General features: G+C 37.5%; 1 protein-coding gene across 2 annotated transcripts in view; it reads left to right on the forward strand.

Moving 5' to 3' along the window:
- Window positions 1–13,043, forward strand: part of SYNPR (synaptoporin) — a 334,203-nt gene extending 321,160 nt beyond the window's left edge. For both annotated transcript variants that reach the window (XM_003940215.4, XM_010350924.3), the window contains 2 exons: window positions 5,323–5,514; window positions 11,337–13,043. In XM_003940215.4, the coding sequence (XP_003940264.1) occupies window positions 5,323–5,514; window positions 11,337–11,594 (450 nt within the window). In that variant the 3' untranslated portion in view covers window positions 11,595–13,043. The remainder of the gene's footprint in view (window positions 1–5,322; window positions 5,515–11,336) is intronic.
- The last annotated feature ends 224 nt before the right edge of the window (window positions 13,044–13,267 follow it).

Raw genomic sequence — 13,267 nt, forward strand, 5'->3', positions numbered from 1 at the left:
AACGGGGAGGCATGCTGGCCTTGTCAAAGCTAAGCTGTGGGATGGCTACCAGGACCATCTTGGACCAAAGTACCAAAAGAAAGTGTGGCATCAATGAACCCAAACAGGAAAAGGGGCATCACTGTCACTTGACCATGGATGTAAATGTGCTTTCATTTGTTAATTGTAGACTACAACTATGCTGTCCAATAGGACAGTCCTAGTAACATGTGGCTATTGAGCACTGAAATGTAGCTATTAAGAATTAAGATGTACTATAAGTGTAAAACACGCCTCACATATCAAAGACTTAGTACCAAAAAAGTAAAATAACATACTAATAATTTTAGATAGACTATATGAACTAATATTTTTTATGTATTGGGGTTTGTTGTAATATATTAATGTAATTCATTGCATCAATTTCTTTTTGCTTTTTTAAATGTGGCTACTTTAAAACTTAAAATTAAATATGCAGTTCATACTGGTGGCTTGCATTAGAATTCTGTTAGATAGCACTGGATTAGGGTCTTATACATTCCTTTCCAAATTTCCGGCGTCCTCATCCCCTGCTCTTACCACCTGGGCCACAATTATTAAATTAAGTCATTTTTAAAATTTAAATAAATGTATTTTTGAATAAAACCCTGTATCACTACTGAACATAGAAATTCAGCAATATTTGACATAATTAGAAGACAAACATACAAACGAATTAATGGAAAATAAACAGTACTGTATTCTAGCTACATAAATATACCATTGCTTACCTGAAGGCTCTGAGTCTAGAGCCAGTTTTCTTTGATTAAAAAAAATGAAAAGATTAGCACTTGTTAACTAAGCATTGAAAACTATATAGCACCCAACTGAGACTTTACTACTCAGATTGAAAGGAAATTTGGAAGGAGAACATTTTTCTCCCTATGTAGGTATGTACCAATATTGTTTATAGCAAGTGTGAAGTCCCTAAGGCAGGAATGTGCCCTTCTACAACATGGCTCTAAGGGGTAGGAAAGGAGGTCTGGACAGAGGAAGCAGCAACTGCAAGGGCCCTGGCCTGTATGCACAGGTCTCTACACTGCTGTTTCTACTTCAGTCTATCAGAAACATTTCCACCTACAGCCATTCATTTCAGAAATATTTATTAAGCAACTACTATGTGTCAGACACCATTCTTTGAGCTGGGCAGACAGTATGAGCATCATAGGCAAAGATCTGCCCACAAGATACAAGCAAGTAAATATATAACATACCAGTTGGTGAACGTGAAACTGAGAAAAATAAAACTGGAAAAGGAACATAGGGAATTTAACATAGGATGCTATTTATATGTGGTGGGCAAGAAAACAAAAATGAGAAAATGAAATTTGTGTATTGATTTGAATAAAGAAAGAAGGAGCCATGTGGATCTTAAGGGATGGGGGTGCAAAGGGTACAGCTTTAAGCTACACGTGTTCTTGATGAGTTTGAGCAGCAGACAGAGGGCCTATGCAGTTGGAGTGAGCATAGGTTCCTACATGCTATGGAGCATGTAGGTTCCTGCTCCATAAACTTATGTGGTTTATATTACTCTTGTTGCTGTCCTTATTGCTTTTATTGGTGATATAAAAGTTTGCATTTATAGGCCGGGCGCGGTGGCTCAAGCCTGTAATCCCAGCACTTTGGGAGGCCGAGGCGGGTGGATCACGAGGTCAAGAGATCGAGACCATCCTGGTCAACATGGTGAAACCCCGTCTCTACTAAAAATACTAAAAATTAGCTGGGCATGGTGGTGTGTGCCTGTAATCTCAGCTACTCAGGAGGCTGAGGCAGGAGAATTGCCTGAACCCAGGAGGCGGAGGTTGAGGTGAGCCGAGAGCACGCCATTGCACTCTAGCCTGGGCAACAAGAGCGAAACTCCGTCTCAAAAAAAAAAAAAAAAAAAAAAAGTTTGCATGTATTTGTCACTCACTATTTACCAGGCATTGTGCTAAACATTTGATTTATATTAACTTATTTTATCCTCACTATCATCCTACAAGAGGGTTACCATTATTATTCCAACTTACAGAGAGGTAAACTGAGGCCTCAAGTAGTCTTGCAAATTACCTACGAACACACAAGTAACAGGTAGTATGTGTCAAAGTAAGGACTAAAACCCAGGCCTGTCTGATGACAAAGTCTGAGCTTTTAATTCATATCAGAGAAACTTATTATATTACTGATGCCTTTTTACAAAATGTTATTAGGGGACAAAATGTTGAACCAACTTCTTAAAATGTCATCTTTGTGGCCAGGCGCGGTGGCTCAAGCCTGTAATCCCAGCACTTTGGGAGGCCGAGGCGGGTGGATCACGAGGTCAAGAGATCGAGACCATCCTGGTCAACATGGTGAAACCCCGTCTCTACTAAAAATACAAAAAATTAGCTGGGCATGGTGGCGCGTGCCTGTAATCCCAGCTACTCAGGAGGCTGAGGCAGGAGAATTGCCTGAACCCAGGAAGCGGAGGTTGCGGTGAGCCGAGATCGCGCCATTGCACTCCAGCCTGGGTAACAAGAGCGAAACTCCGTCTCCAAAAAAAACAAAAAAAGTCATCTTTGTTCCAAAGATATAGATCCTTGACTTCAATCAGAAGCTTGTTTATGGAAAAATAACTTTTTACTATTTTTTATATTTAAATTAAGCAGGATCTCAAATCCATTTTCTTTCTTTCTTTCTTTCTTTTTCTTTTTTAAGAAATGAGATCTCATCCTGTTGCCCAGGCTGAAGTGGCTGGAGTACAGTGATGCAATCATAGCTCACTGCAACCTCAAACTCCTGGGATCAGGTGATCCTCCCACCTCAGCCTCACAGGTTGCTAGGACTATAGGTATGCACCACCATATCCAGCTAGTTTTTAAATGTTTTGTAGTGATGGAGTCTCACTGTGTTGCGCAGGCTGGTCTTGAACTCCTAGGCTTAAGCAATCATCCTGCCTTGGCCTCCCAAAATGTTGGGATTGTCAAAACCAACTTAAAAAAAAACTTTTTGTTTCTTCATTTTAAATAGGAAGGTCTGTATTCCATAAGGCAGATGGCCAGGCTTAGAATCCTTGCTCTTCCACTTACTAATTCATGACTTCAAGCAATTTGTTTAATCCCTTTGTATCTCCATTCCCTCAGTTGTGAAATGGAACCAGGATTAGTATCTATTTCATGGTGCAGTTGTCAGGATTAAGTGAGTCAAAACATGTAAACTTGGAATAATACTTGACATATAATAAGCATTCAATAAATGTTAGGTATAATATTATTATTTGAACAAATAAATCTAACATAGTTTTCTCCGATTTCTAGTTGAAAGGTCTTCACATGCCTCTATTCTGTTTCCCCATTCTACCGGCCTTTTAACAAGTCTATTTCTAATTATGCCAAATATAAATAATGATCACAATTGTACCATAGGTAAAGTTATAGGGTAACTGTGGGCTCTACCAAATATGTAATATCAAGAGAACAGAGTCCACATTTTGCATTTTTTTATCCTCCGTAACACCTTCCTCAATACTCGGCATGTTACTCAAAAATTATGATGTGAATAAAAGCATGAATGAATGAAGGTACCAGACAACACGAACAGAAAGCCATGATTTGACACAGTCAGTCTGGTTTATGTATTTGTAAGTCTTCCTCCAATTTCAAATTCAGACCCAAATACCTGAGTTTTTTTTTTAACTCCAAATGTTGTTATTAATTACTGTTGAAACGGCTGTAGATATTGTATTTGTTTGCTTGTTGATACCTCTACCTTATCTCAGAATGGCTCATAAGGACATTTAAAACCCAAGGTGTAATTAAATGAAAATGAAAAGTAAAAAGAAGAAAGGGAATAAAAAACAAAATAAGGAATCAGGTTAAAATACCCATGCCATCAAAACCCTATGAATGGGTCACACATTGGCCCTTAATTTTTTAGAGGCATCATGAAAAAAGGTGAACTGGTGAGCTGCATAATTCACAACAGCCACTGGATCAAATGAGTTGCAGAAGATTCAGCCACTCTGAACTGAGACCCTCCAGAACGTTCTCCACAAAGATCACCCCTAACAACTGTCTAGCACAACAGCATCTTTAGAGCTTAAGAGTTCCCTCAGTGTAGATCATGGGATCATGATGAAAAGTAATTCAGCCACATGATGAGAGCAAGATACAGAGCAAGTCAGATGCACTATGCCCTTGGGTAGAAAAGAAACACAAGCCAAATTTTCTACTTGAGGAGGTTATTATTAAGAGCAAAAGAGCAGGCTGATTCTGCTAGCGTATCAGAATTACTTTTATTCTTTTCTGGTCGGTGTTTTTATTATTTTAGGTAAGCAGCACGAAACATGTTTACAGTAGTCAAACATATATATAGTCAATCTGAAATTTTTTTCTACTATGTTAGAACGTGGTCTAAATTTTGGACAGTCTCTCCTACCTGCCACCTCATCTGAGTCATGAGGGAAGATGTGAGACATAGCCCCCATAATCAGAAGTTTGGAGATGGTCTCTAAAATGCTCATCCCCTTACATCCTAAAAATTTCGTTTGATATGGATGAAAGCTTCTTTCCCCTACAAACAGCAGATGATTTTCAGAGTCAAACAAATTTGAATTCTGGCTCTACTACTTTCTATCTGTTACCTTATATCTATGAGTTTCAGCTTCCTCCTCTTTAAAATGGGCATAAGAATACTGTCTAACATGATTATAACAATTGTATACCAAACCTCTAACCCATAGCAGACATTCAAAAACATTATAGCTCTTATTGTCTACCACTTAACACAGTTCCAGGCATACAATAGATAACACATTGGTTAAGTGAACAAATGAATGAATGAATTAGTGAACACTGTCATCCAAGAGTCTTCAACAGTTAGCAGACAGATCTCCAAATGTCTGGAATCATGACAGCTTGGTGATTAAGAGGTTGGACTCAGTAGTAGGGTTGCCTGGGTTTGAATCCTGATGCCATCATTAATTATCTGTGACGTCTGAGACCAGCTATCCAACCGTTCTCTATGTTAGCTTAACAACATAGAGAACGTCTGCAAATAGGATGAGGTACCACTCCTTACAGGGATGTTGTAGGAACAATTAGGTGCAGGTTATTAACTTTATTCCTGAGATTAAGCATTTAATAAATTTATTATTATTTATTTTATGGAAAGATTAATATCACAAAGCTTTCTTTTATTTGTTTTTCAAAATCTTTTCTCTGGTTCCAGTACTATGGGATCTTAAAATTTTCCAAAAGGCAAATCAAATAGTTACATAAACAAATCAACTTGTGTCTAGAACTCACATTCTCTTTTACCATTTTCTCTTCTGATGTGTTTCTGTAGGACTTCATTGTCACTGTAGTCTTTTCGTTCCTGTGGTTGGTGGGTTCATCAGCTTGGGCAAAAGGACTGTCTGACGTCAAAGTTGCAACAGATCCCAAGGAAGTATTGCTACTAATGTCAGCTTGCAAACAGCCATCCAACAAATGCATGGCTGTCCACAGCCCTGTTATGTCAAGCTTAAACACTTCTGTGGTAAGTATCTTTCATCTGTGCTTTACTGTTCATATCTTTCTTTGCCAGTCAAAATAATAACAACATCTCGGAAGTCATCTTGAAAATTGTTGCCTACACAGCTAGGTCAATCAAAAGGTGAGATAGTTCACCTCAGGTGCAGGATGATCACTTGGCCCTCGTTTTTTGTTTTTTTTTTTTTTTTTTTTTTTAATTGTCAGAATCCATCATTCCTAATGAGAGCAATTAGAGAGTTCCTAATAAGAACCTAGTAGATATTAGCAGCTGCTGCTTTGGTGACAGTCCAGCTGAAACTCTAAGCCAGAAGCAAATAGGAAATCCAAACTTTGGCTGGGTACAGTGGCTCACTCCTAAAGTAATACCAGCACTTTAGGAGGCCAAAGCAGGAGAATCATCTGAGGTCAGAAGTTCGAGACCACCCTGGCCAACATGGTGAAACCCCATCTCTACTAAAAATGCAAATAATTAGTCAGGCCTGGTGACTCACACCTGTACTTCCAGCTGCTAGGGAGGCTGAGGCATGAGAATCCCTTGAACCCAGTAGGCGGAGGTTGCAGTGAGCTGAGATCATGCCACTGTACCTCAGCCTAGGCAACAGAGTGAGACTCAGTCTCAAAAAAAAAAAAAAAAAAAAAAAAAAAAAATCTCAACTTTAAGGTTGAAGCCTGACAGAAGTTAAAAAAAAATATTTGAGAGCATACAAGTTCCTGGTGAGAAAACATTGTTCAAGCCACATGTAGTTAGAATACACCCAACTGATTAGAGAAAAATACACAGACCTAGTAGGATGAAAAAAGAAAAACATGATATAAAAAAGTACTTATAATAGCTATGGTAATATTTGAATTTTCTCCATGCTTCTGGTTTACTTTATAACTTTGGAAAAGCTGCACTGTATTAGTTGAACAAATTCAAATATTATCATCAAGAGTATGGTTCTTATAAGCAGAGAGTAAATCTGACAGTTAGCAGGGACACTAAATTGGATTTTTAATTTATAAGTGTAAGAACTTGTATTATTCCAAAGAAAGAAGCTGTATCTGAGAAATATGTAAGCTATAATGACAGGAAAAAGCAGCAGTTATTGAAGAATAGAAGGCTCAGCAGTGTTTGCTGAAAGAACATTTTTTAGCATACCCCAGAAATAATTATCTTTGCTTCCAGATTAACCTGTGTTTCTACAGCTTTCTGAAATTCAATCTGGGAAGGCACTTAAGAAGAGAAAAAGGGTTGCTACTCTGAATGGACTGTGATTTCTGCTTTGGCGAGATAGTAACCATGAAAAGAAATTCTGCCTTAGGGTCTCACAATCATTTTTATTCATTGCTGACTACACTTGTAAATAAATACTTTGAGGTATACATTACCATATTTACTTATACTTCTGTAGTTTGTTTATAGACAGTATTTAATGAAAGCTATTACAACCCTGATCTCAAAATCTAAGAGTACAAAGATGAAATTGCTTTGTTAGTTTAATACTTAATCTCCAATAAATTATGATATTCTGCATGGTTCTTCTAACTCTACTTCTGATATATCTAATGATTTTTAGACTAAAAGATAGAAATTATGAAAGAAAAACAATGTGACATGTTTGCTAAAACCAAAATAAAGAATGAATTGAAACCAAGTAACATGATGTGTGTGAAAGGACAGGTCCAGTGGTGTTTTAGTCCCTATCAGCTAACAGTCTTCTAGTTCCTAGCAACAGAAAACTCAGTTCAAACTGGCCAAGGCAAACCAATCCTCATACCCCTAAAATCTGTTATTTGCAGTTCACTTCTGGTACCAATATATATATGCATTAGAATAATCAAAGATGACTCTAACTATATCAGGAAACAAGTATTTGGAAAGATATTAAGTAGCTCATACAATTTGATGAAACCTGAAGAAACAGAGTCTAGAAAGAGCAGTTCTCTGGAGCAGAATTGGAGTTTTAGATATTCAGTACCAAAGAATTGTTTCTCAGAGTTGCCATTAGTGGAAAATTTTATCTAACCTTGCATTGCTCTGCTCAAGATGCAGAGTTCCAGGAGAGAGCCCAAGCCCGTTTGACTAAAACTTGGCTCTACAAAGAAACTCAGATTTCTATTACCAACAGTGAGGAAAAGGACATTAATCAACCAAAAACACAATATTTTTATTACAAATTGCTTGGCTTCAAATCATATTGAGCTAGCTTATGCAAAAACTGAAAATAATTGGAAATCCATTAAAAATGTGTCTTCCTAGGGCAGAACCCAACAGCCAAGAACTGGAAGACTTTCAGGAAGCTAGATAGTCCTCATCCTCCATCTCTCATCTGTCTTTCCTTCTGCATCCCTGTCCCTTTCTGCATGTTTATTACACTGTTCTCTCGTTTCAGATGAAATTTTCTTTTTTTCTTTTTCATCCACACAGCAAAAGATAGTCACTCTACAGTTTCTAACTGTATATGTATTTTTTAAAGGAACAGCTTGGACAGAACGAAAATCACTCAGCCCCAATTCCAAATTTCTGGTAGAGAGAATCTCATTAGCCCACCTTGGGCTGGATGCCCACCTCAGTCTCATCAGTTATGAACAGACGGTTTGGGGAATGGTGTAGTAGAAACGTGGCTCAGAGAACACACTTTACTGGGCAAACATAGTTTTTGGAGTAGGAGCCAGACACATACCACAATAAATAGCCTTTACAAGTAAATGAATCAGTAAATAATAGTCATACTCTCTACCTTGGTAACAAATTTACTTTCTTCAAAGCACTTTGGCATCTCTAATTTTACAGTAACACTAAAATGTAGGTAAGATATCCAGATACTGCATATACTGGGAACTGAGGTAAACTCTCTAATCCTTAGTTTTATCATCCATAAAATGGGGATAATTGTATAACAAATCAAAATTCAGTGAGATAATCTATTAAAAAAAATACTTAGCATGATGCCCAGCTTATGGCAAATGCTCTATACGTGTCAACTGAAAATGGCTACTAAAATACCATCATTCCTAAATGTCACACAGTGTTAGAGCCTGAAGAGAAGAGGAAGAAATAATGCTTTTTAGTTTTTCAATTCCTTTCAAAGTTTCACTGAGCATAAATATTTTAGCCACCATTTCTACTTTTGCCTCTCCAGCTTTACTTCAGACAATCTTCGTACATCTTTTTAGACAATCTAGATCTTGTCCCCCCATTTTTTTGCATATTATGTACAGTCTCTTTCAATTTCTCTTTCTGTTGTCCCCAACTCTGAGCTTGAATCAAAATCCTCACCCCAATTTCCATTGCAACAAATGGCAAAAAAGAATTGAAGGGCCCAAGTGCCCCTCAAATGTGCCAGCCAAGAGATCTGTGATGCTGGGGTAAGAAACCAGTACTCCTTAAACACTGAAATGCCTTGTTTATGTTCTTACTGTTAAGTAGCATTTCCTTGACATCTAGTTTTTCTTCAGCATCCCTTAAAAAAAAAAACAAATAGTAATAGGGAAAAGAGAGAGATCAATAGATAGGAAATAGCTAAAATTGCATCCCTGGGCAGAGACATCCTTCTTGTCTGAGAAGATTCCTTGATAAGTTTTTTTTTCTTTTTTCTTTTTTTTTCTGTTGTTGTGTTTTTTTTTTTTTTTTTTTTGAGACAGGGTTTTGCTCTGCCACCCAGGCAGGAGTTGCAGTGATGCAATCATAGCTCACTATAACCTGGAACTCTCGGGTTCAAGAGATACTACTGCCTCTGCCTTCCAAGTACCCCTTATGAGTCTCTGGGACTATAGGCATGAGCTGCCATGCCCAGCTATTTTTTTTTTAACAGACAAGGTCTTGCTATGTTGCCCAGGATCCTGATAATTTTTTATACTCATGTATTGACATACACTTATAAAAGTGCAATTTAATGAAGATCCCCTTTTTAATGGAAAATACTCTGGTTACACATGGTAAAATGGTCCTATATGAAATTAGAGTTTTGTCAGTAGTTAACTAATTTATTTTGCTCATGAAACTATTACACCTTATTTATGATTTCTATCTCCCTCAGCAGGTAGCCTAGAGCATGGCAGGAAATAGGTTCTCAATTAGTGTTCAAAGGAAGAAAAGAAGATGCAAGAGGAGAGAAGGAAGAAAGAGGGAGGACTGGATAAACCAGCCTCTAGTTAGATCAGCTGGGGGCCTAGGTACTTGATTTTGGTTATTGTAGTCTCTCAAGAACGTGATTTCACTGTTTATGCCTCAGTTCAATGTATACTGCAGAGAAAAAAAAAAAAAGGTAACAAAATACAATTCACGGAAACATTTTAGAAAGTGATTCAGAGCATAGGTTACTATTTGGTAAGTATTTGCTCATGTGTCCAGCACTGTCTAGCCACTTTACACACATCCTCTTTAATCTTCCCAACTGTCTTCCAAGAAAGGAATTCTTATGTCCATTCCATACAAAAAAAACTAAAAGGAAATCTACAGGCTCAATGCCTTGTCCCAGGTAGTAGGTCAAGAAAGGATAGTGCCCAGGCCACTTTTATTTCAAAGCCTAAAGAGGTTACTCCAAGTCTAATATTCCATTTGTGTGCTGCTAAAATATTGAAATACTTGATAAATAGTCTTAGCTCCAAGCCTCCGAGGTCCGGCTTCTTGACTACACCAGTGGTCCCTCTGCCACCACTACCCACAAGGCACTCTGGATCATCTCATTGTCCAGAAACCACGGGATAAATTTTGACCCAGCAAGGGGCTTCCAGCACCCTACTCCAGGGCCATGGTCACTGCCCAAGTCCATTTTGATTGGTCAGTGTCTTGCTAGGGTGGTGACGAAATATACTTTCATGTTATCACAGCTTTGCCTTATACTACTGTTACCTGTCTCCATTAGGGGGCTGTTAAAGCACACTGCCTGTGGTTAATTCCCCAGTCAATCAACCAGCCTTGGAAAAGGCTGCAGAACAAGCTAAGGAATGAGGACTTCTGTTTGGGCCTCATGCAATAGCAAACAGTTCTGCTTCCATCAAACCTTAGGCTTTGGGGAAGCAACACCCAGTCCTCTGACTCACTGACATCCTTCTGGAGAGTAAGAGGAATTTCCATAGTAAAGTTTCACATCCAGTTCTTAAGAAAATATTTTGTACTTCTCTGAAACCTGCATCTTACTCACAGTCTGGTTTCAGCATTCACTTATGCATGTGAGAATCACAGAAAGTACAATTATTCAAACAGCCAACCTCTCAATATGCTATCACGCATATGCTTATTTGCATATCACCTGTACCATTGCTTATGCTATATTTTTAATTGACTCACTTTCTTTATGTGATTACAATAAATGGAAAAGCAAAAGAAGAATCTCTAACCATAAAGAGAAGATAGCCTTATAAATGAATACCCCATTATTAAAGTGAAAATTCTCATCCCTGTGCCACCTGGAAATAATCTTACATACCATGAAGGATACTTTATTTGGAGAATGAACGATGGCTTAAGTAAGGGTTCTAGTTAGGGAGTCAGAACAGGGTTTGAATCCCAGATCTACTACTCAGCAAGCCACGTGACCTTAGACAAGATTTCCACATCTTTAGTATGGGTATGACAATAGCAACTTCTTCTTAGACTGATTCTTAGACCAAGTGAATTGATACACATAAAGTCCTTTATGTAGTGTCTGACATTAGTGCCTGCATCTAATAAAGGTCAAATATTCTAAATGAAATACCAGTTCCAAATGGAAAACTTGGAAGAGGACTCAACATTAAAGTGAAAAGTGATCTTTTGAATTGTGAAGAATTTTTCCAAAATTAAAATTTTTCTTCGGTTTTTGTCAGTCTATCAGTTCATTGGCTTTGAATCTCTTTCAGGTCTTTGGATTCTTGAACTTTATTCTCTGGGCTGGAAACATATGGTTTGTTTTTAAGGAGACCGGCTGGCATTCTTCAGGACAGAGATATCTTTCAGATCCGATGGAGAAGCACTCCAGCAGCTATAATCAAGGTGGTTACAACCAAGACAGCTATGGGTCAAGCAGTGGGTACAGTCAGCAGGCAAGTTTGGGGCCATCCTCAGATGAGTTTGGCCAACAGCCTACTGGCCCCACTTCCTTTACCAATCAAATTTAACAGAGTAGCATCTACATTCTTCTGGAGATAGTCTCACCACATTCCATTTCAGTGGCAGAAGAATTTTCTAAGAGTTTCAATCAATTATTAATGCAGAGAGTATTGAATGTAAATCAGAGATCTCTAGTCCTCATTAGGGCAGAAAGTCCTGGGTTGTGATAAATGATACTTAGAGATGAGATGACATGAAGAGATATATTATTCATCACAGATGGCTAATTGGAGAGTACCTTGTTATATCCACAGATACTTTCATGTTCATTTTGTATGTGTGTTGAAGTAGTAGAAGTATTTTGTAGCTTAAAGTCTCTAGTAAGTAATATGCATAAAGTAAATCAGATAGCATTGAGCTTTCTTAAGCATTTTGATGGGAAAGATGTTATAATAATTTCTAGAAGACAATTTGATGTATCATAACATGCATGTCTTATTATTTTTTGGTTTTAGGTCCTGTAGGACTATGAGTCTCTAAGTTATTTGTTTCAGAAAATTACTCTTTTTTATGTGATGAATCAGTGCTCATATGATTTAAGTATTTAAGTGCATGAATAAGCATTTTCTCACACAATAAACATTTGAACTGTGTTTACGAAGATTTTCTGGTTTGCACCATGAATTCGTCAAATGAATATTTATAGGAATATATTCACTACTTTGTATACTTTGCAAATTTGTCTCCTCTGGCTTTACCTAAGTTCTGAATGCATTGTAATTGAAATCTGGGGTTTTCTTTTTCCTCTATTAGTAGACATTTAGTATTACATATGATAACTGCCCAATATTTATTCTATTTACTTAGCTAAATATTTACATTCTTGTAACCTTTTATGTTGTTTTGTGGCTCTTATCTTGTGGACCATAAATAACATGGCCTAATAACTGTTCGTGTTTATGGAGTGTTGTTTTCTTAGAATAATGGAGATGCAGATATAGACACCATAGTCAAGATACGGCCTTGCTGAAGTATTAATTTGTAAGGAATATTCTGTAGAACCTACACTACCAGGTACACTTTAAATCCTGTTTATTTGTAAAGCTAATATGTTCCTCAATGTAATTATTAAAACTTTTCAAGTCACAGCTAAACTTACTAATTCTGATTTGAGTGTAACCCATATATTAGCAATGACTTCCATGTACCACTCTGTATTCCAGAGAGAGGTCTCATGAAATATTCTCCAGAATGTATTCATTACCAAGAAAATGCCAATCTTTACTTCTTCAGTTGAAACACCAGGGCCCAATAGAAAGGGCAAGCTGAACATCTGTATTTCCAGATAAAAGTTGTTATCGATGTATAAACTCGTTGTGTGATTGGTGATGTTGCAAGAATTTTAGCACAAAACAGTCTTGTGTCTTAGATGATATCTGTAACCAGTTTCTGAATCCCGTTGGATAAATCTGTATTGTGATATCTATCTGACCTTAATAAAGTTATTGCATACAGTGCTGATTGGACAATGGTCAATTATAACAGTAGAATGTGGTTGGCTTTAACAATGACCGAACAAGAGTTAAATGCATAGTGTCTCCACTCTGTCACTCTGTCCTTGTTCCATGAGCCCCGTGAGGTCTGTTCATTCATTCCACCATTCTAGTACTTCCTACCCATCACTGTGCATGCCACTGGGGATGCAGAAGTAAAAAGCAAAAACAGGCTGTATGTTAAGAAG

Source organism: Saimiri boliviensis, chromosome 8, assembly GCF_048565385.1.
Source record: "Saimiri boliviensis isolate mSaiBol1 chromosome 8, mSaiBol1.pri, whole genome shotgun sequence".
NCBI lineage: Eukaryota > Metazoa > Chordata > Mammalia > Primates > Cebidae > Saimiri > Saimiri boliviensis.